The sequence below is a fragment of the Geotrypetes seraphini genome, chromosome 2 (assembly GCF_902459505.1).
Source record: "Geotrypetes seraphini chromosome 2, aGeoSer1.1, whole genome shotgun sequence".
In the NCBI taxonomy this organism is placed as follows: domain Eukaryota; kingdom Metazoa; phylum Chordata; class Amphibia; order Gymnophiona; family Dermophiidae; genus Geotrypetes; species Geotrypetes seraphini.
The window spans coordinates 424,268,798-424,291,012 of NC_047085.1; the positions used below are offsets into that span (position 1 = coordinate 424,268,798).

Genomic DNA, 22,215 nt, shown 5'->3' on the forward strand with positions numbered 1-22,215 from the left:
CCCCGTACCCCACTGGTCCTTGGGGACCGGCTCGACCGCCCGAAGCTTCAAGAGGGCTTTGGCTTCGGTTATAAGGGTCGGTAGCTGCGAACGGTTGCAGGGGACTAAACTTGGGGGACTGTCCGGCGGCGAGGACACAAAGTTGAGCGAGTAGCCCTCGGAGACGATCCGGAGCACCCAAGCGTCTGAGGTAATCCCGGTCCATGCCTCCCGGAAGGACCGGAGACGGCCCCCGATAGGAAGGGGTTCCTGTGAAAGTGCGGAGGGGAACCCGCCCCGTCCGCTCAGCCCGTCAAAAGGAAGGCGCGGGCTTAGAAGGGCCCTGCGCCTGGGCTTGGGTTTGTCCTCCTCTGCCTCGCTGAGACGGACGTCTCGGAGGCGGTCTCGAGAAAGCTGGGGTCGACTTCTGAGGGTATCGGCGCGGCGGAGGCCGAAAGGGTTTCTGCGGCGGGGGTCTAGGTTTGGGGCGGACCAGGGATGCTAGAGAGCGCTCCTGTTCCGACAAGCGTTTGGTCGCCGCATCCAATGACTCGTCGAATAACTCGGACCCCACACAAGGCAAGTCTGCCAGGCGTTCCTGCAGGTTTGGGTCCATGTCTAGGGTGCGAAGCCAGGCCAAGCGGCGCATGGCCACCGCGAGGGCCGACACCCTGGAAACCAGCTCAAAGGCGTCGTACACTGCGTGGAATAGGTACAACCGCAATTGAGACAGGTTGGACATAAACTTATCGAATCCTGCTCTTTGGGAGTCCGGTAACGAGTTTCGATATTGAGGAAGGTCCTTCACCATACCACGCAAATAGGAGGAAAAGGTGAAGGCGTAATTTAGAACCCTGGTGGCCATCAGGGAATTTGAATAGAGGCGACGGCCAAACTTGTCTAGGGTCCGCCCCTCCCTGCCTGGTGGAACCGCCGCAGAAACCCGTGAGGGCTGTGATTTTTTAAGAGCAGACTCCACCAGAAGAGACTGGTGTGAGAGCTGCGCCTTATCGAACCCTTTAGGGGGAATCGTCCTATACTTCGATTCCATTTTTGAAGGCACGGACGTGACTGTAAGAGGGTTTGACAAGTTATTCAGCCAGGTTTGCAGAAGGACACTGTTGAGAGGGAGTCTAGGCACCTCCCTAGGAAGAGTGGGGAGGTCCTGTTCCTCCAAAAATTCTTTGGAATACCGAGAGCCTACCATCAGGTCAATCCCCAGGGCTTGGGCCATGTCCTGAACGAAGGATGAAAATGAGGACGGCCTAGCCTGGGGAGACGGGGTTCTCGACCGCCCAACCGAGGAGAGGGGGGAGGCCTCATGGGAATAATGAGGATCCCTAACCGATCCCGAATCCCAGGATCCCCTCTCGAGGGCCCTCGAGGGGGAAGGGGAAGTTATCCTCCTCGCAGAGCCCTTGGGTGAGGACCCAGGGGTTCGTGGGACACTCTCCCGTTTCCTCGGCGAGGCGGCCCGGGAAGATTTCCCATGAGGTGAGCGGAGGAGCCTCGGGTTGTCGAGGCGCAACTCCGACACCTGCAGCGCCTCGCCCCCGAACGACGAGGAGCGGTCGCGCCGAGGCGAGCCTCGGGGTCGCTTAGACTTCCTCGATCGACGCCCCGTCCGAGGTCGCGTCGAGGGCGAGGCGTGTCTGGAAGACCCGGAGGAAGAGGAGGAAAGACGGCGCACTCTGCGCAACTTTTCCTTGGGCCTTACACTCCGCTCAGGGGGTTCCCCCGAGGTCGAGGTCCGGGGCGGGGCCGAGGTGAACGGGGCCACCGTACCCGAGACCGAGGTCGCCGAGGTCGGGGCTCCCGAGGGAGCCGAGGCCGGGGCCTCCGAGACTGAAGGCGCCCCGGCCGAGGTCGAGGCCGCCGGAACCGCAGCACGCTGCAACACTTCCAGGGCTCCCGACAGCTCCGATGAGATCAGAGCTCGGAGGAGATCCTGGAAGGCCGGAATCCCCACGAAGGTGGGGAGTTCCGAGTCCGGGGCACACTCCCTGGAGGGCGACCTCGGTCTCGAGTATTCCCTCGGGGTGTGCGGAGTCGAGGTCCGATGCGGGGCCGGGGTCGACCCACCCGCCTTGGCCTGACTCGAGGATGGCTTCTTTGCTGAAGGGGATGGAACAGAGGACTTACCCGAAGCTTGCTTCACTGACGACGCCTTCGAGGAAGAGGGCCGAGGCGAGGCCGAGGCCCCCAAGGACGCCGAGGCCGAGGTCAAGGCCGGGGCCGAAGCCGAGGCCGACGTCGAGGCCTTAGGTGCGTCGACGGCGAACAATTCGGCCATTCTTGCCTTACGGCGACGGAGGGCCCTGTTTTGGAAGGTAGCACAGCGATCACACGAGTCTGTCGGATGTTCGGGCCCAAGACAGACAATGCACCACCGGTGAGGGTCGGTGATGGAAAGCAACCTTTCACACCGGCTGCACTTTTTGAATCCCGTAACAGGACGGGACATCCACGAAGAAAAGGGAGAAGGCCGGGAACGTACCGACGTCCCGCGGCCACGGATTCCGGGAGCCCCCGGAGTCCGAAGAAAAACGAAAGACTTTTTTTTTTTTTTTTTTTTTGAAAGGAACCGAAAAGAAAAACAGCACCGCGAACTAATTCGAAGGGAAAACAAACTAAACGCGGCAGCTAGAAGGCAAAAACACTGGAGCTCAGATCCACAGGGCTTTCTTGCTCCGCGGAAAAATTTGAACTGAGGACCACGAGGTGGGATGCGCCCTCTAGTGGGCGAGAAGGCATGCACATGCGTGGTGCAGTGTGCAAACTTGAAACTTCAATCAAGTTTGCTTGAAAAGCTGTCCGCGCCGGGGCTCCGTAGATGACGTCACCCACATGTGAGAATATATGCCTGCTTGTCCTGGGATAACCTCTATTACATTCCGAAGACTTCCAAGGAAGATGTAGATGAAAGGGAAATTGATAAATTAGTTTCACCTGATAAGTTTGGATTTATCTCAATTTTTGGAGTCATCTAAACGGGCTACACTTAGTAGTTTTCAAAACAGAGCTAGAGAAGCACACTATTTTGAAGTTATATTTTACTAAAAAAACAAGCTCTGTTTTGTGGCCAGTGAGTGATGATTTTCCCCGAAACAGACTCAATTCAAAAGGATGCAATCCCTAGCGCTTAGGTTTAGAGCTTTAGCGGTGGGTGTGACTTTTTTTTGAAATTTCCTTGTAAATGTCTTATCTTAGGGGTCTCAAAGTCTCTCCTTGAGGGCTGCAATCCAGTTGGGTTTTCAGGATTTCCCCAATGAATATGCATGAGATCTTATGTTCTTATGTATTAACGTAGAACAAAATCTTTTCCAGAGAAAGGAAAATGGTAAAACCAGAGGACATAATTTGAGGTTGAGGGGTGGTAGATTCAGGGGCAATGTTAGGAAATTCTACTTTACGGAGAGGGTAGTGGATGCCTGGAATGCGCTCCCGAGAGAGGTGGTGGAGAGTAAAACTGACTGAGTTCGAAGAAGCGTGGGATGAACACAGAAGATTTAGAATCAGAAAATATTAAATATTGAACTAGGCCAGTTACTGGGCAGACTTGCACGGTCTGTGTCTGTGTATGGCTGTTTGGTGGAGGATGGGCAGGGGAGGGCTTCAATGGCTGGGAGGGTGTAGATGGGCTGGAGTAAGTCTTAACAGAGATTTCGGCAGTTGGAACCCAAGCACAGTACCGGGTAAAGCTTTGGATTCTTGCCCAGAAATAGCTAAGAAGAAAAAATTAAAAAAAAAATAAAAATTTAAATTGAATCAGGTTGGGCAGACTGGATGGACCATTCGGGTCTTTATCTGCAGTCATCTACTATGTTACTCCGACTGGATTGCGGCCCTCATGGAGGGACTTTGAGATCCCTGCCTTATCTCATATGCAAGAGATAAATGGGTCTTCTCAGACCTAGTCCAGTTGGATAGTTTTCTAAAAGATAAATCAGTGTAGACAGTACCTTAGTTTTTTTATTCTGTTTTTCTTATTAGGGATGATAATTGATGACATGTAAAAATATATGTCACACTCTGCCTGCCAAGAAGTTTGATAATTTTTATTTACTGAATGTAATCTGATAAAATTGGTACTAGCGGCCATATAATGTGGACTAGATCATTGAATTTTCTTAGTTTCTTTAGATTGTATTATTGAGCATTTTCTTTATGCTGATGGCTGTAGCATTCTTATGTTTGTTATATACTTTGTAACAAATTAATAAAAAAAAAAAAAAAAAGTATGCACCAATAGGCATCTGCAAAGAGGATTCCAGAATCGCATCTACAGAGGGGCTGTTAGGTATGATTCTTTAAAGGTAGGCACTGGTAAAGTAGGCTTTTAAAACCCTGGCCTACGTTATCAGTACCACATACTTTTAATGGGAGCCATGATTCTGCAAATGGCACTGAAGTATGATTGACACACAACTGGTGGCGCTTTTGCAGGTGGCCACTGATTACAGATCTGGCCCTTATGGTGCACATTATCTATATAGCCAGATGTTTCAACTCATTTTGTGTTCATATGGAACACTAAGGGCTCCTTTTACTAAGCTGCGTTAGGGCTTTAACGTCCGGAATAGCGCATGCTAAATTGCCGTGCGCTAGACCTTAACACCAGCACTGAGCTGGCATTAGTTCTAGCCACGTATCGCGGGTTTAGTGCCCGCAGCTTAGTAAAAGGAGCCCTAAGTTTAAGGGCTTTTTTCCTAATGAAGATGCAATAACCACCTGGATCTTGTGTGCTTTAGCATCAATTCAATAAGCTGATTGCCTGCAAAGTTGCTTTCCTTCCAGGCTAGCACAATTTATTGGTCTGTTCCATGCTTACAACATTTAGAAAGTTTATACTGAAAATTTCAGAAGAACTAGGAAAAACAATTGATAATTGAATTCCCTGTGCCTGAACTGAATCTATACTAAAACACATCACTATTATATCTGAAAAAATAAAATAAAAAAAAAGCACAAAATAACCAAACAAACCAAAACCCCACCCTTTTCCTCCTTCATAGATTTACTTGATACCAAACACAATTGTGACCCTGCTTACTGAACTTAGAATAATTTTTGGTTGCCCTTTGCATAGAAGTGAATGAGTTTTTTTTTGACTGCCTTTCATTAGGTATAGCTTGATAAGTAACTACTGTATATTGTCTAAAAGGCAGTTATGACAAGTTAATTAAACACACAAGTTACCAGATGTTCCGTGGTAACACCATACAGATTTTTCCTGATGTAAATCAAACAACTCAATTATCAAGGAAGGCATGTGTTCTAGCCAAGGGTGAATCCTTTAAAATTCCCATGTGTTTAGTGACAAAGTTTTGGTAGAGCATTAAGGCCCCCTTTTATCATGCTGCAGAGTATTTTAACAATGGCCAACGAAGTAAATGCTCCAACACTCAAGTCCTATGAGTGTTGGTGCATTTACCTTGCTAGCCAGCATTAAAATGCTCTACTGTAGCTTGATAAAGGGGGCCTAAGTTATTGATAGAAAGTGGTAATAAGGTTTTAAGAGGTAAGTAAATCTCAATATTTGGAAAATTATTTTGAGAAACTTTCCAAATTTTCTTAAACACAAAATTCAAAGAAACAGGGGGAAAAAAAAAAAAGATTCTTCTCCTGTGCCATGGTGCGCCCTCACCTGGAGTTCTGCATCCAGCACTGGTCACCATACATGAAGAAAGACACAGTACTACTCGAAAGGGTCCAGAGAAGAGCAACTAAGATGGTTAAGGGGCTGGAGGAGTTGCCGTACAGCGAAAGATTAGAGAAACTGGGCCTCTTTTCCCTCGAACAGAGGAGATTGAGGGGGGACATGATCAAAACAGTCAAGGTACTGAAGGGAATAGACTTAGTAGATAAGGGCAGGTTGTTCATCCTCTCCAAGGTATGGAGAATGAGAGGGCACCCTTTAAAATTGAAAGGGGATAGATTCCATATGAACATAAGGAAGTTCTTCTTCACCCAGAGTGGTAGAAAACTGGAACGCTCTTCCGGAGTCTGTCATAGGGGAAAACACCCTCCAGGGATTCAAGACAAAGTTAAACAAGTTCCTGCTAAACCAGAATGTATGCAAGTAGGGCTAGTCTCAGGGCGCTGGTCTTTGACCAGAGGGCCGCTGCGTGAGCGGACTACTGGGCACGATGGACCACGGGTCTGACCCAGCAGCAGCAATTCTTATGTTCGATTGAAAAGGATGAATTAATTTTTTCTCTTTATAGGAATTGTATTTCTAATTTTTTTTCTTTATATAAAAATTGTATTTTTTTGCTTGTAAAATTTCTTGGGAGCATTACTCAAAAAAAAAAAACAAACACAAAACAACCCACAAAACAAAAAAAACAACTTTCAAAAAGTGGCGTAAGTCGATACTCGGACAAACAAGAGAGATCGTCCATGTACCGATAATCAAAGCTGGTTTTAGACCTATGTAAAACCAGCTTAGGCCTTTACCCTGCCTTTGAACACCTAGAGCGAAAATAGGCATTTTGGGAGGAGGGAAAAGGGTGTGAGGTGGGCCGACCTAGACCTAGTCATCTGGCAACCATTACCAAAAAGGGTTGACAGGTTGCCTGATGGCACTTATACGTTTTGACTTAGACCAAGTCAAAACAGGTATATAAGTTCCAGCCCAGGCTGTCCACTCCCCACCACAACAATCGTGGCAGGAGAGATGCCCAATCTCTCCTGCCGGCACCTCCTCCAAATACCAGCAGGCGGGATCCCAAGGCCTCCTGCCCAAGATGTACCCCCCCCACTAACTTTGAAGTTGTCTGGACGGACGGGTACCCTGTTTGTCCGGCAGGCCCGCCATCCTCAGAATGGTGGGCCTGCCCTTTCCCAGTGCATTTTGGGCTGCACTGGTGAGGGGCTTTAAGCACCTGGGCCAATCAGGCCCTAGGCTCCCCATTCCGAGGATGGTGGGCCTGCCGGCCAGAGCCAACTTTAAGGTTAGTTAAAGGGGTGTCAGGGGTGTGTGGAAGGGGGAACAGCAGAAGAGATTGGGCATCTCACCTGCCGGTTTGCGGCAGTTGGGGGGAGGGATCGCAATCGTGGCAGGAGAGATTAGGCATCTCTCCTGCCGTGATCGTTGCCAGAATCCTGCTTTTAAGCGAAGGACTGGCCCCCTCCTTCGCCTAAAAGGTCTTGTTTTGGCCGTTTGGGACTTGGGCGACTTTTTGGTTGGGACTGTTTTAAGGTTAGCCATAGTGGTGGTCTGGGCAATTAAACTGCTGAACATAGAGGTAGGCTATTCTAAAAAAACCAAAAAAACCCCACAGACAAACCTAATCTTGGATGGGTTTTTTGAGAATGGACATTTCCCTGCTGCCTACTTTCAGCGTTTAGGGATTTAAGCCAAAAGGGGAATTGACTTTTTTAAAAAAAAAAAAATTATATAAAAAGGTTTTGCTGTTTCCACCAAGCATATAACACTTTCTCTGCTATTGCCACTGGCAACAGCCCTTGCAGTAAAATGAAGATGGAAATGGTAATTACTATTAAGTAGTATACATAAGTGCTGAATTAATTTGCATATCTGGCTGTCTTCAAAACCTCAGCCTTATGGCCCTTGCAAATATTGACAATTCTTATTTTAAAATTAAAGGGAAAACCCTTAAAAAAACAACAAAAAAAATAGAACCACTAGAGAGGCGAGTTACGAATATTTTGAATAAAATTCGAATAAAGTGAATAAGTTATGCCTTAGAAAAAAATAGCATCTCTGCAAGGAAGTTATTTTTTTTGAGTCCCAGATACATCCTTTGAAAGCAAAGGGACCATTACAGCACCAACGTCACATCTGTACCTATCAAATCTTTCAAAAAAGAATATTTTTCCGATGATACAGTATTTAAAATGAAAGATTTTATCCCAAAGGCCTTTTCTGCCTGGTTTACCTATCGTAGCACAATAACCCTCTTGGGTCTTTACTTTTCAGAAATGTCTAAAGCAGACAAAACGAGATGGATAATTTGACAATGTTCCAAGATACTGCTGTGCAATAGGTAGAAATTGAGCCCAGTGTCCCAATCTTGCCCCCCCAACCAAAAAAAAAGAATTATGAAACCTGCATATCCAGAGATATGCAATTACTTACATCATCATACTGAAAACTGACTACACCTTGCTGAGCTGTATCCCTTCTTCTGAATGTATCTAGAATAAAATGCAAACTTTTTAAAATTAAGATGAGACGAACGATTACAGTTCACAATTGTTTTTTTATGATTTAAATGTGGCTGAATAACATGCAAGCTGAAAAAAGTTTGACAGTTTGTCGCATGTGATTTTCTGATATGTATGTTTGATTTTGTTTTATTGAATTATGTAACATAGAAATAGACGGCAGATAAGGGCCACGGCCCATCTAGTCTGCCCACCCCAATGACCCTCCCTACCTGACTGCGTGCGAATAGATCCCACATGTCTATCTTTTAAAATAAATAAAATAATCACTGCATGCCTGCACTTCCAGTACAATAAAATCCTGTCATCAAGCTGGTTTTTAGGCAGCAGTCTCCAACTCCAACTTACCAGTGAGGGCTCGAAGCTTGACACAACATGCAATATAATCATCAAATGTAATCTTCCCGTTGCTGCTGTATCTTTTGCCAATTGTGTTCACTGCCTGAGGACTCAGTCTAAATCCTAGTCAGCAAGAAGGAATAAAAACGGTGAAATGACAGCAGCTACAGAAGTCCAAGTTGGGGTTAAATGTTAGCACATCTGCAGAATCTAATGAAAACACATGATCAGATTATCAAATTCAGTCTTAATGCTCACATCAGAAATGATATCCTCTTTCCCTAAGTGCTTGTTTTCTAGAGATCAGTTTTGGCTTAGATAATGCAGAACAATAAGGAGGATGACCTAACTGTACTATTTTTATAGACAGGTGTGAGAATATCTCCTATGTGGGAGGGAGCAGCAGGGAAGGGATCATCTGAGGTCCCCTGCAAGTGGTTTGGAGTGGACAAGGTTGGAGAGGAGATGCTGAATTCAATGGAGCATCGATGACCCAGAATGAAACGTCTTGGGTCTGAATCTCTTAAGCACCTTTTACACACTTTCTTCACTTAGGGCCCCTTCTACAAAGCCATGGTAGCGATTCCCATGCAGCAAATGCAACACAGCCCAATCAATTTCCACGGCCTGTTATTTGCCGCACCAGAAGTCCCTAACTTGACTTTGTAAGAGGATTTATTTAGAAAAAGGGAACTCAAAATATTGAGAAAGTAAAAGTTACCAGACCTATGCAGCTGAAAAAGCTGCTGGAACAAGTCTGGAATACAAAAGAAATGTTCAGTTTTGCTTCTGGGCTCCTTTTACTAAGCTGCGATAATGGTTTTAGCGTGCGCTTAGCGCACGCTGAATTGCCACGCACGCTAGACCTTAATGCCAGCATTGAGCTTGCGTTAGTTCTAGCCGCGTAGTGTGGGTTTAGCGTGCGCTAAAATCCTGTGTGCGCTATAAACGCTATCACAGCTTAGTAAAAAGGAGCCCTCTGTGTTCTGTCAAGACCCTTTCTGAGCAAAACTGTTTGCAGCTAGTGAAACGGGTTCAGTGAAACTTACCGTATTTGCCGGCGTATAAGACGACTGGGCGTATAAGACGACCCCCCAACTTTTAGTTAAAATATAGAGTTTTGTTATATACTCGCCGTATAAGACTACCCCTTCTTCCGCACACCTTCTCTACCGCCCTGGGTGCAGCACAGCCGGCCAGGTCCCCTTACTTTTGTGGCACTTCCCTGACCGACCGATAACAGCCCGGGTCCGACAAACATCCCCGCCCTTAACCGCGAATCTAAATTACCTTCCGACTACCCCTTCTTCCGCACACCTTCTCTACCGCCCCGGGTGCAGCACAGCCGGCCAGGTCCCCTTACTTTTGTGGCACTTCCCTGACCGACCGATAACAGCCCGGGTCCGACAAACCTCCCTGCCCTTAACCGCGAATCTAAATTACCTTCTGACTACCCCTTCTTCCGCACACCTTCTCTACCGCCCCGGGTGCAGCACAGCCGGCCAGGTCCCCTTACTTTTGTGGCACTTCCCCGACCGACCGATAACAGCCCGGGTCCGACAAACCTCCCTGCCCTTAACCGCGAATCTAAATTACCTTCTTACAGCTGCTGTAAGAAGGTAATTTAGATTCGCGGCTACAGGGCAGGGAGGATTGTCGGACCCGGGCTGTTATCGGTCGGTCGGGGAAGTGCCACAAAAGTAAGGGAACCTGGCCGGCTGTGCTGCAACCGGGGCGGGGCGGCCACCCCTCTCCCTTGGTAGCCACTCGAACCGCGAGGCTACTCTCCTTCTCCTTATCTGCCCTGCCTGCAGCAGGCTTTGTTTAAGCCCTCCCTCCCCTCCGACGTCAGCGCTGACGTCGGGAAGACTTCCGTTCGGCTCTGTGCTGCAAGCAGAGAAGGTAGGGAGAAGAAGAGCCGCGTACATCCAGAAGACTGAGCATCCAGCCCCGCAGGAGCCCCGCGACCCTCGGAGGCGTCCCCATGGGATCCCCGCGACCCTAGGGGCGTCCCCGTGCAGCTCTCTAAACAGTACCCGGCGTATAAGACGACCCCCGACTTTGGGGAGGATTTTAAGGTACTGAAAAGTCGTCTTATACGCCGGCAAATACGGTACTTTTTTTTTTTTTTTAATAAAGAGACTTACAAACATAGAAAACATAAGCTATGCATCAGATTTTAATAGGAAAAGTAGAACAGAATATACAATGAAATATAGTGGTAAAATACACTAACAAAAAAATAACCAACAAATATTCAGAACAAAGCTGCTAATAGTGGAAGGAAACAGGCTGAAAGGCAAGTAACTAACATGGAGAAAAAGACCTCAGTGTTTCAAGGAAACAACCAAGAAACTATATGTTTCGTTATAAACTGCCATACAAAACACATCCCAGGTTAAAAAACTCCATGGAAAAGATTCATAAAGATACAGTTTAAAATACACAAGTTAAACTGCAAAAACTTGCACTTATCTTCCATTCATCTCCCACAAGCAGTGGAAATAAATATCTGTTGCTCCAATACGGAACCAGACACACTTTTCAAAGAATGAACTCAGAATTCCCATTCTTTGAAAAGTGTGTCTGGTTCCGTATTGGAGCAACAGATATTTATTTCCACTGCTTGTGGGAGATGAATGGAAGATAAGTGCAAGTTTTTGCAGTTTAACTTGTGTATTTTAAACTGTGTCTTTATGAATCTTTTCCATGGAGTTTTTTGACCTGGGATGTGTTTTGTATGGCAGTTTATAACTGAACATATAGTTTCTTGGTTGTTTCCTTGAAACACTGAGGTCTTTTTCTCCATGTTAGTTACTTGCCTTTCAGCCTGTTTCCTTCCACTATTAGCAGCTTTATTCTGAATATTTGTTGGTTATTTTTTTTTATATTTTTGGATATTCAGCTTGTATACTTTTTGATAATACACTAACACCCATCATTTCCTTCTCAATTCTCCCCTCTACACAGCCATTCCAATTAAGCTAAGAATAAAGAATGACATGGTCAAATTTTTCCCCATCCCCATGAGAACTCATTTTCCCGTCCCTGCCCCATTCCTGCAAGCTCCATCCTCATCTGCGCAAGCCTCAAACACTTTAAAATCATGTGTTCAAGGCCTGTGTGGTTAAGGCAGAGCTTACAGGAATGGGACAGGGACAGCAACAAAATTTGTGGGGACAGGGACAAATTTGTCCCCGTGTCATTCTCTAGCCAAGAGCACTGTTACTATAAATTTCAGTCTAATCTACTATTGCTATTTATCATTTCTATAGCACAAAGGCATATGCAGCACTGTACATTTAACTAGCAATAGCTGGTCCCTGATCAGAAGAGCTTAAAATCTAAGTTGGACAGAGATAGGACATAGGGGTTGGAGAGTTTCTTGCAGAGAACGAAAGGGTGGACATAAGTGGTTTTTGGCGAGTGGGAGTTAGGAGTTGAAAGCACGCTTGAAGAAGGGTATGGAGGGACTTGTCCTATGAACAGAGTTAAATAATCTCCCCCTATGCTCCATTATATTCCACCTTTAAACAAGGGATTCATAAGATTCATTATATAAGGCATCAACCATCATGCAATCTGTTCTGTATGAACAAATTTCCTAGCTGGCTTTACATTTTGCAGATATTACCTTTCAAACTGCTAAGAAATATCTTTTACAATTAAAACAGATTCACTGCAAAGAAATACTGTCTGATTTGGCTGCTACAAAGGAAAGAGTGAATATCTTATAGAATAAAGTGACTGAGTATACTACCCGATTAGAATCGGTGGAAGCCCAAGGCCACACTTGGCTAAAAGACAGTGGGAATAATAAGGAGGAGATCAAAATATATAATATGTTCAAAGATTAAATTATTCAAAAATATATCATAGTCTGTTTGACACTGAACATTTTTCACTATTTATTAATGATTTATTTTGGAATTCAAACAGAATATGCTATATATTTTTGAATAAAAGACAGTGGGAACATTTATTACAAATTTGAAACTTTGGAGAACATAGTCAGATCTTTGATTAATAAATTTTCCTAAGATGTTATCTGTACCAGCTATTGACATGTTCAAGAGATACCTATTTGAGGTTCTAAAAATTCCTGAAACCTCCTATCCACCAATCCCTAGATTTATTACCTCCCTCAGGGAAAGAAGAAGAGTTCTTCGGCCCAACAAGGTCTTTCAGTAGACAGTCTGGACTTAACACAAATTTGTTCGAGAGGTCAGACTTGGAGGCAGTTGTACCATCAACACTGTTAATACAACTGACATTGGACTCAACAGAGCATGGTTATTGAAAATTTTTTTCAAATACCAGAATGAGTTTCTAAATCAAAGAATTTGTATGTACCCTGAAGTGGCTAGAATCACCCCCCCCAAAGAAAGATGACTATTTTGATTGTTACGTGCTCAAGTTCTACAGCTAGGTGCTAAGTGTTTCCTTAGATACCTTGTAAATGTTTAAATATATTTCAAGGATCTAGATTTTGTGTGTTTTTTTGAGCCCTCAGTTTCAGGAAAAACAGTGGTTTGTAACCATGCTCTTCCACTTTATAGGCACTCATTTTTCCTAAAATGATATATTATGTAGAAATAGTCTTTTCTTTATCAGCCCTCCTCCATTATTGTGGACTAGCTAGCAATGTAGACTGCATTTGTGTTATTGGATTAATATTTTTATGATTTCCTTTACCTTGCTTATTTCTGAATGATTGTTAATATCATCATGTAAAATATAAACTTCAATAAATAAAACAAACACCCCAACAGATAGTGTGGAAATCTATGGAAACCTATGACATAGCTTAGAATGCTACAAGGGACTTGGGCATGGTGGAGGAAATATAACCGGACCTGCTTGCTTTGTCATCTCAGGGACTGGCTTCTGGAATGCCAAGACTATACTCTGTTGCAGCTTGGGAGGGAATATTTTGATCCTTGGATTGTTACAGGCATCATTAAACATTTTGCCAGACCATTTAAAGAACATTTTGTTGCATCCTCCGAGAAAAGTTTGGTGAGACACGATACCCTACTGGGCAATGAATACCCAGATTTTGGATCTGTTGCCTATCCAGGGAAATGCTGCGTTTCCCCTAGAAATTAATAAAGAGGGCTCTCAGGCAGGCAAGACAAGGTATAAGATTTCTGAAACATATTATAAGACAATGACAAAATGTTAAGTTTAAAAAACTTGATTAAGGTTTGAGATAAGTGTGGAAAGATATTGGAGGGGCTGCAGAGTGAGTGCAATTGTAGGTCAGTAAGAGGCATTTGAACTGTATTTGGAAATAGATGGGAAGCCCATGAAGTGGGAGAGGTGCGAGTATGGTGGCTCTCGCAGAATATTAAGTTGTGCAAGAGAATTTTGCAAGAATTGAGAGATGATTGAGCAGACGACCTGAGAGAAGCAAGTTGCAATAAATCTAAACAAGAGGCGATGAGCATGGATAACCAACATTATAGCAAGCCTCATTAGGTCTTCATTTAGTCTTTTTGCAAGATCCAAGGAGGTTATACTCGTATGGGGGATGGGACCAGATATATCGTCTTTTCTGTGGTTACAATCAAAGCGATTTACATGTTTTAGATGGATACTTTTTTTGTACCTGGGACAATGGAGTGTTAAGCGGCTTGCCCAGAGTCACAAGCAGCAGCTGGGAATTGAATCTGCAACAGCAGGGTGCTAAGGCAGCAGCTCTAACCACTGGGCCATACCTCTACTCTTATACCTCCCCATACTTTTAAACTTGAGATTCAGTCTTATCCAGAAACTCATTTTCATTAGCTTTCAATAATTCTAACCCCCTAACTCCATTATTTACGTTGAAAAAAAAAAATGCCTAATTTCATTTGACAGCATATAGGGCTAGATTCACTAATCTTCCGATCTGTGTGTGATTGGAGGCAGGCCGACCGATTCACCAACCATCTTCATGCAAATGGAGGTGATCGGAGGCACGCCCCCCCAATCGACTGCATGGATCAGATTGAGTCGGGGAGAGCCCTGACAATAGTGACAGGAGAAGCAGCCTCCTGTCATTGCTGTCAGGGCTCTGCCATAGGCCTCCAGTGGTGAGAACAGGAGGAACCGCAAAGTCCTCCTGATCCCTCTTTCGCCCTGCCTGACTCAATGCCGGCCTTAGGCCCCGATTGGCTCAGGGGCCTTGGGCTCCTCCCCCTTGGGAGGTGCCTGAGCCAATCAGGGACTTCCTTAGGGCTGAGCCTAAGGAAGTTCCCAATTGGCTATTGCTTTGACCAATCAGGGACTTCCTTAGGCTCAGCCCTAAGTCCCAGATTGGCTCAGGCTTTAGGGTCATTACATTCAAATACACTTCTCCCTCCGAATCCGCAGATTCAGTATCCGCGGATTTGGTTATTTGAGATTTTTTTTTTTTTTTTTGCAAACACCTATTTTCAATTTTTGGCTATTTTAAGCCAACCAAGCCTCCCCAGAACCTTACCTGGTGGTCTAGCGGTGAAGCGAGGCAGGAGCGATCTTCCTATGCTCCTTCCCTGTGTAGAGCAGTCATCAGAATGGCTGCTGGAGTTCCTGTTGTAGTCTCGAGACTACAACGGGAACTCCCGGCAGCCATGCCGATGATGGTTCTGCACGGGGCAGGAGCATAGGAAGATTGCTCCTGCCTCGCTTCACCGCTAGACCACCAGGTAAGGTTCCGGGGACGCAGATTCGTATTCACTGCCCTTTATTAACCCACCCCCCGGCAAGCACCTCTTACCTGCATCTTCCCGCCGCCACCTCTTCGCTCCCCCAGCCCAACACCGAAGCGGGGAAAGAAGACACTGAAGCACTCACACTGGCTCCCCCAACATGCACGGAGGGAGGTGATCGGAGGCGGAGACCACTAGGTAAGGTCCGGGGGTTGGTCAGAGCCAGCACAAAGTTATTCGCGATTTTTCACACTTTGTGGCCTGGCTCTGCCCCTAACCTCCGTGAATACCGAGGGAGAAGTGTACATTTCTGGACCACAATACCTTCCAGGTTGATGTGGTTTACATCAAGAGACTGTACACTACAGTGAAATATAAATATTATTTCCTAAGAATCTTACAAAAAAAGGGAAGTCTTCAATAGTTTTCGGAAATTGCATATACAGTGGTGCCTCACACAACGAACTTAATCCGTTCCAGGAGCAAGTTTGTTATGTGAAACGTTCGTTGTGTGAAACGCGTTTTCCCATAACAATACATGTTAAAAAAAATAATTCGTTCTGTAGCATAAAATATGCTAAGATGACATAAAAAAAGATAAATTTTTGGTTATTATTTTTATTTAGATACATCTAAAAACATAATTGTTTTTTAAAACAACACACATTTTTTAAATTTAAAGACAGACTAAGTAGAGTCTAATTTTACAGTGAGAGGGCAGAGTCTCAGCGGCAAAAACTGGGACTTAACTGTTCATTTTTTTTTTTTTCTACCGTGTTTCCCCGATAAGGCAGGGCCATCAAATAAGACAGCCCCCCCTTTTTAGAAAAAAATGTAAAATAAGGCACCCCCCCGCAAATAAGCCACCCACCGATACCTGCGCTTACCCGAATCGGGTGGTACGGTGGGTGACTCCGTGTGGTCCCTGGCACCCCCGACACGATCGGGGCAAGAGGGAGCTCAAGCCCTCTTGCCCCCCCGACTCCCCGACACGATCGGGGCAAGAGGGAGCTCAAGCCCTCTTGCCCCCCCCCCGACTCCCCGACACGATCGGGGCAAGAGGGAGCTCAAGCCCTCTTGCCCCCCCCCCCCCCGACTCCCCGACACGATCGGGGCAAGAGGGAGCTCAAGCCCTCTTGCCCCCCCCGACTCCCCGACACGATCGGGGCAAGAGGGAGCTCAAGCCCTCTTGCCCCCCCGACTCCCCGACACGATCGGGGCAAGAGGGAGCTCAAGCCCTCTTGCCCCCCCGACTCCCCGACACGATCGGGGCAAAAGGGAGCCCAAGCCCTCTTGCCCCGCCGATTCCCCAACTCCCCGACAATATCGGGCCAGGAGGGAGCCCAAGTCCTCCTGGCCACGGCGACCCCCTAACCCCACCCTGCACTACATTACGGGCAGGAGGGATCCCAGGCCCTCCTGCCCTCGACGCAAACCACCCCCCCCCAAGAACCTCCGATCGCCCCCCCAGCCGACCCGCGACCCCCCTGGCCGACCCCCACGACACCCCCAACCCCCTTCCCCGTACCTTTCTGTAGTTGGCCGGACAGACGGGAGCCAAACCCGCCTGTCCGGCAGGCAGCCATCGACGGAATGAGGCCGGATTGGCCCATCCGTCCCAAAGCTCCGCCTACTGGTGGGGCCTAAGGCGCCTGGGCCAATCAGAATAGGCCCGGGAGCCTTAGGTCCCTCCTGGGGGCAGGGCCTGAGGCACATGGTCGGGTTGGGCCCATGTGCCTCAGGCCCCGCCCCCAGGAGGGACCTAAGGCTCCCGGGCCTATTCTGATTGGCCCAGGCGCCTTAAGCCCCACCAGTAGGCGGAGCTTTGGGACGGATGGGCCAATCCGGCCTCATTCCGTCGTTGGCTGCCTGCCGGACAGGCGGGTTTGGCTCCCGTCTGTCCGGCCAACTACAGAAAGGTACGGGGAAGGGGGTTGGGGGTGTCGTGGGGGTCGGCCAGGGGGGTCGCGGGTCGGCTGGGGGGGCGGTCGGAGGTTCTTGGGGGGGGCGGTCGTTGGGGGGAGGGGGGGTTTGCGTCGAGGGCAGGAGGGCCTGGGATCCCTCCTGCCCGTAATGTAGTGCAGGGTGGGGTTAGGGGGTCGCCGTGGCCAGGAGGACTTGGGCTCCCTCCTGGCCCGATATTGTGTGGGGAGTTGGGGAATCGGCGGGGCAAGAGGGCTTGGGCTCCTTTTTGCCCCGATCGTGTCGGGGAGTCGGGGGGGGCAAGAGGGAACCAGGCGGAGAGAGGGCAGTTAAGCGCAGTGCCTGCGCGGAAGGATGCAGCTCGGGCGACTTCGTTGTGTGAAACGAAGTTCGTTGTACGGATCAAGACAAAGTTCGTTGTGCGCAGCGTTCGCTGTGCGAGGCGTCCGTTATGCGAGGCACCACTGTATATACACAATTAAAAACACCAACAGCATCTCAAAAAAACAAAAAAATTCCATTCTATATTTAACATTCCAAAGTCCCAAATCATGTGACTGAAAGACTTCTCTGAAAAAAAAATGCCCAACAGCGAAGGCATTCCAAAAAACCTTTGCCAAGGTACCCCATGAATGCCTACTTCGGAAATTGAAGAACCATGGGGTGGAAGGAGACAAACACAGATGGATCAGGAATTGGTTGGCGAGTAGGAAGCAGAGGGTAGGAGTGAAGGACCACTACTCGGACTGGAGGAGAGTCACAAGTGGTGTTCCACAGGGGTCGGTGCTTGGACTGCTGCTATTCAATATATTTATAAATGATCTAGAAACAGGGACGAAGTGCGAAATAATAAAATTCGCAGACAAACTATTTAGTGGGGCTAGGACTATAGAAGAATGCGAAGATTTACAAAGGGACCTGAACAGACTGGGGGAATGGGCGACAAGATGGCAGATGAAGTTCAATGTAGAGAAATGCAAAATCTTGCACGTAGGAAACAGAAACCCGAGATACAGCTACACGATGGGAGGGCTGTTACCGAGTGAGAGTACCCAAGAAAGGGATTTGGGGGTAATAGTCGACAAGACAATGAAGCCGTTGGCACAGTGCACAGCGACCACTAAGAACACAAATAGAATGCTAGGTATAATCAAGAAGGGTATTACAACCAGAACGAAAGAAGTTATCCGGCTGTTGTATCGGGCGATGGTGCACCCGCATCTGGAGTACTGCATCTAATATTGGTCGCCGTACCTAAAGAAGGATATGGCGATACTCGAGAGGGTTCAGAAGAGAGTGACACGCTTGAGAAAAGGTATGGAAAACCTTTCATACGCTGAAAGACTGGAGAAACTGGGGCTCTTTTCCCTGGAGAAGTGACTTAGAAGGGATATGATAGAGACTTACAAGATCATGAAGGGCATAGAGAAAGTGGAGAGGGACAGATTCTTCAAACTTTCAAAATCTGAAAGAACGAGAGGGCATTCAGCAAAAATTAAAAGGGGACAGATTCAGAACAAATGCTAGGAAATTCTTCTTCAACCAACGGGTGGTGGACACCTGGAATGCGCTTCCAGAGGGTGTGATAGGACAAGGTACGGTATTGGAGTTCAAGAAGGGATTGGACAATTTTCTGAAAGAAAAGGGGATAGGAGGGTATAGTTAGGAGGGTTACTATACAGGTCTTGGACCTGGTGGGCCGACGCGTGAGCGGGCTGCTGGGCAGGAGGCACTTCTTATGTTCTTATCTCTCTACCTCTTCCAATGACCTCTCACAAAACTCCCTTGAGGCCTTGCCACTAAAGATGAGCCACCTGTTGGCTAAAATCTTTGCAAACACAATTTCATCCTCAAAGTTTAGAGCTCCTTTTACTAAGCGTAAGAGCATTTTACTATGGGCCAGTGAGGTAAATGCTCATTGAATGCTCGATAAATTCAAAACTAAGCTAAACTTTTTTATTTCATGGTGCATACCAAAATTCCAGATAAGATCCTTTTTGCTTCTATTTTTTTTTTTTAAATTGCTCAAAACAACCGCTTTTATGAAGCGACCTCCCTCCCCTCATTTTTATTTTTTGACTTTGATGTAATTTTAAATCTTACCCTCCCTCAGTGCCTATCCTACCTACTCTGTCCATCTTTGTCTTGTTTTTATGTTCCCCTATTTACTTATTTTTTTATTTCTATTATTGCATTTTTTAAACTCTAATTTAAGAATTGTAAACCGTCTAGATATTTGTTTGATGGTCGGTATATCAAAGTGTAAATAAACTTGAAACATTTACCTCACCGACCTGCGGTAAAATGCTTTTATGCTGCTTAGCAGCATTCAATGATATAGGATGATACAAATCGGGGTTCTGTGGTTCCTTCCCAGGTTTTATCTGAGCCAGCTTATGCAATTCAGGCATTTCCTGTGAAATTACTATATGATTAAATAATGCTGCTAAGGATGGGCAGGTATTCCCCCTGGAGAATCTTATAGAATTCAGTCTATACCTATCTGGTCCTAGCACTTTATGTAACGTGCTTTGTTGTATTGCTAAGGTAAATTCCTCAAAAGGATACAAGTGTACACTTCTCCCTCCGTATTTACGGTTTCTGCACTTGCGGTTTTGCTTATTTGCAATTTTTTTTAATGCAGACTCCGCCCCCCCCCAAAAAAAAATCAACTCTGAACCCAAACTACAGCAGGTGATCAACCTTCAAGTAAAATAATCATACTGTATATTACATTTTGCCTTGCTACTCCCGATTCAAATAAAATTAAAACAAATGAGTGCTTCTGCTTTGGGCCACAATTCGTTTCCTCACCCACTGAATATTCACATACAAAATCTGAGTTACATCACAGAGAGCAATTAAAGTAAAGTAAAAACAGTGCTTTTTGGAAGACTCGCCTGACAAACACCTGCGAGATGACGAATCTACAAAGCTCCGAGGAGAGCAGCCCCACACAATCCACAGGATGACATAACCCAGAAGACAGTGCAGGAAACGCATGTGCCAAGCATTTTGAAAACTGATATGACTTTCATGCAGGCCCCCGCCCCCTCTCACTGCACCACGGAGAAGCAGAGCCTGCATGAAGGAGAGAGAGAGACACACACACACACACACACGAGACAGAGAAAGATATGCTCACGTACACGGCATCTGGCACACTCCCAGGTACCTTCAGCTGCAGAGTCTCTAGTTTTATTTGCAGTTTCAATAGCAAAAACGCTGGCTGTGACAAAAAAACCATGAACATATAAACAGTTGTTCACGGTTTTTCCATATTCACGGCTATGTTCCGATGGCATCCACCACGAATACGGAGAGAGAAGTGTATTCAACAAGGCCTTATCTGATGTTGAAATAGAGGGAAGGTATAAGTTTTCCAAATACTTTGTACTGTCAAAGCTATCCCCCTGGCATCAATGATTTTATAAAACGTTTGGAAGATGCTGTTATCTCCAAGTCTGCTCTTCCCAACAGGCCCCCATCAATAAGTAATTGTAAAAATTCTGGAGTGAGCCAACGTTTAACCATTTTTATTACCCATGTTAATACAATTGAAACTCATAATAGATAAGTAACATTTTGGCTTTTTGATGAACTAGCACATTCAAAGCCATTTGAGAAGCCTCACCTTCTGCAGGGTATGTTCCAAATAAGAGATTTTCTTCTCTCATTTGTTGTTCTAGTCTCAACATTTCTTTATCCTTCCAACTTCTTTTTAAATAAGGTGTAAGCAACAATTGCACCCAGCATAGTTTTGAGACTGAATTTCTGAAATGTTTCCACTTACCCATTGTCTCCAGAGCTCTGTGTAGTTCCTGGAAATCTACTGTCCCACTTCGGTCGCCGTCAAAACTCATAAAGTGCTGTCTCCAGCCATTTATTACGGCCCCAAGTTCCTTGAATTCATTAAACCCCATTTTCCCAGACATGTCTCGCTAGAAAAAAACCATTAAGGACCAAAACATGTGCTCCTGCTTTATGCAATACATCCCCTTGGCCCTCTTCTCAGTAACGTATGCGGGACTAGTTTTTTGGTGGTATCTGATGTCAACATGGGTGGGCACTACTAGACAGCATGAAAGTTGACACTGCTTCTAGTTCTTTTCTGCTTGTCATACTACTGCTGTCTAAGTAAGGCCAATAGATATATTTTAGGTGCAGCCACTTTACACCAGCCACAGAGTTGCTGTAAATGCTCATATCAAGATTGCTAAAAACACAATTTATTCACATAACTTTGAAGATGGTCATTCACACGGTGAGGCACAAACTATACCATAATTTTACAGAATAGCACAGCCAAATTATTGATATTTATGCACATATTAATGTGGTATATTAATAAATGAGGATGATGCACATAGGCTGGTGTTCTGATCATTTAAGTACTTTGCTGGCACCTAAATTGGTGCCCCCCTGACAGAATTATTCCCCAAGGTCTAGCAATATCACAGATCTATAAGATAAGTGACAAAGTTACATCCTTAACATCTTTAACAGTGGGTCTGAATGTTTCTGGATCAAAAAGCAACCAAACTGATCATTTGTAAGATTGGTGGCAGCAGACATTTTACATCTAGAGGTTTATATATTAAGCTGCAAAAGCATGGGCCAACATATGATTATTGCTTATATTAAAACTCATGCAAATGAGTTGGTTGGTGAACAGTACATGTTAAGTGTTTATGCAATAATGGTTAACAGAAATAAACTACACCTCTTCAGGTGTAATAAAACTTCTTGCAATAAAGGCTGTGTTGACCTTTGCACCCATTAATGTGCCTTATTTTGCTATGCAAACAGATAAATATAATCAGCTCAAAAGTCTAAACCAGTGTCTCAAACTTTTGAGCAGGGGCATACTAAAGATAGTGGCCACGGCTCAAGGCACCCGGAAATATGGACACGTCACTGTGATGACATCATGCGCATGCGTGACATGTCACATCCACGTATGCACAGAGGCCCTCCAGACAGGCCCTGAAATGCCAGGAGGGCGTGCCAGCAGTGAAGTCTAACAAATATCAACCGAGTACCCCAACCACAGACCTCACAAGCTCCACCCTACACCCACCCAAGCTCTTCCCCCAGATCCTGCCCC

The 22,215-nt window shown here is 46.0% G+C and overlaps 1 protein-coding gene across 1 annotated transcript in view; it reads right to left on the reverse strand.

Annotated features, from left to right (window-relative positions):
* Positions 1 to 22,215, reverse strand: part of SRI (sorcin) — a 59,374-nt gene that overhangs the window by 3,635 nt on the left and 33,524 nt on the right. The window contains exons 5-7 of the mRNA XM_033931191.1: positions 20,902 to 21,049; positions 8,521 to 8,634; positions 8,084 to 8,142 (exon numbers count right to left, since the gene is read on the reverse strand). Coding sequence (XP_033787082.1) covers positions 8,084 to 8,142; positions 8,521 to 8,634; positions 20,902 to 21,049 — 321 coding nt within the window. The remainder of the gene's footprint in view (positions 1 to 8,083; positions 8,143 to 8,520; positions 8,635 to 20,901; positions 21,050 to 22,215) is intronic.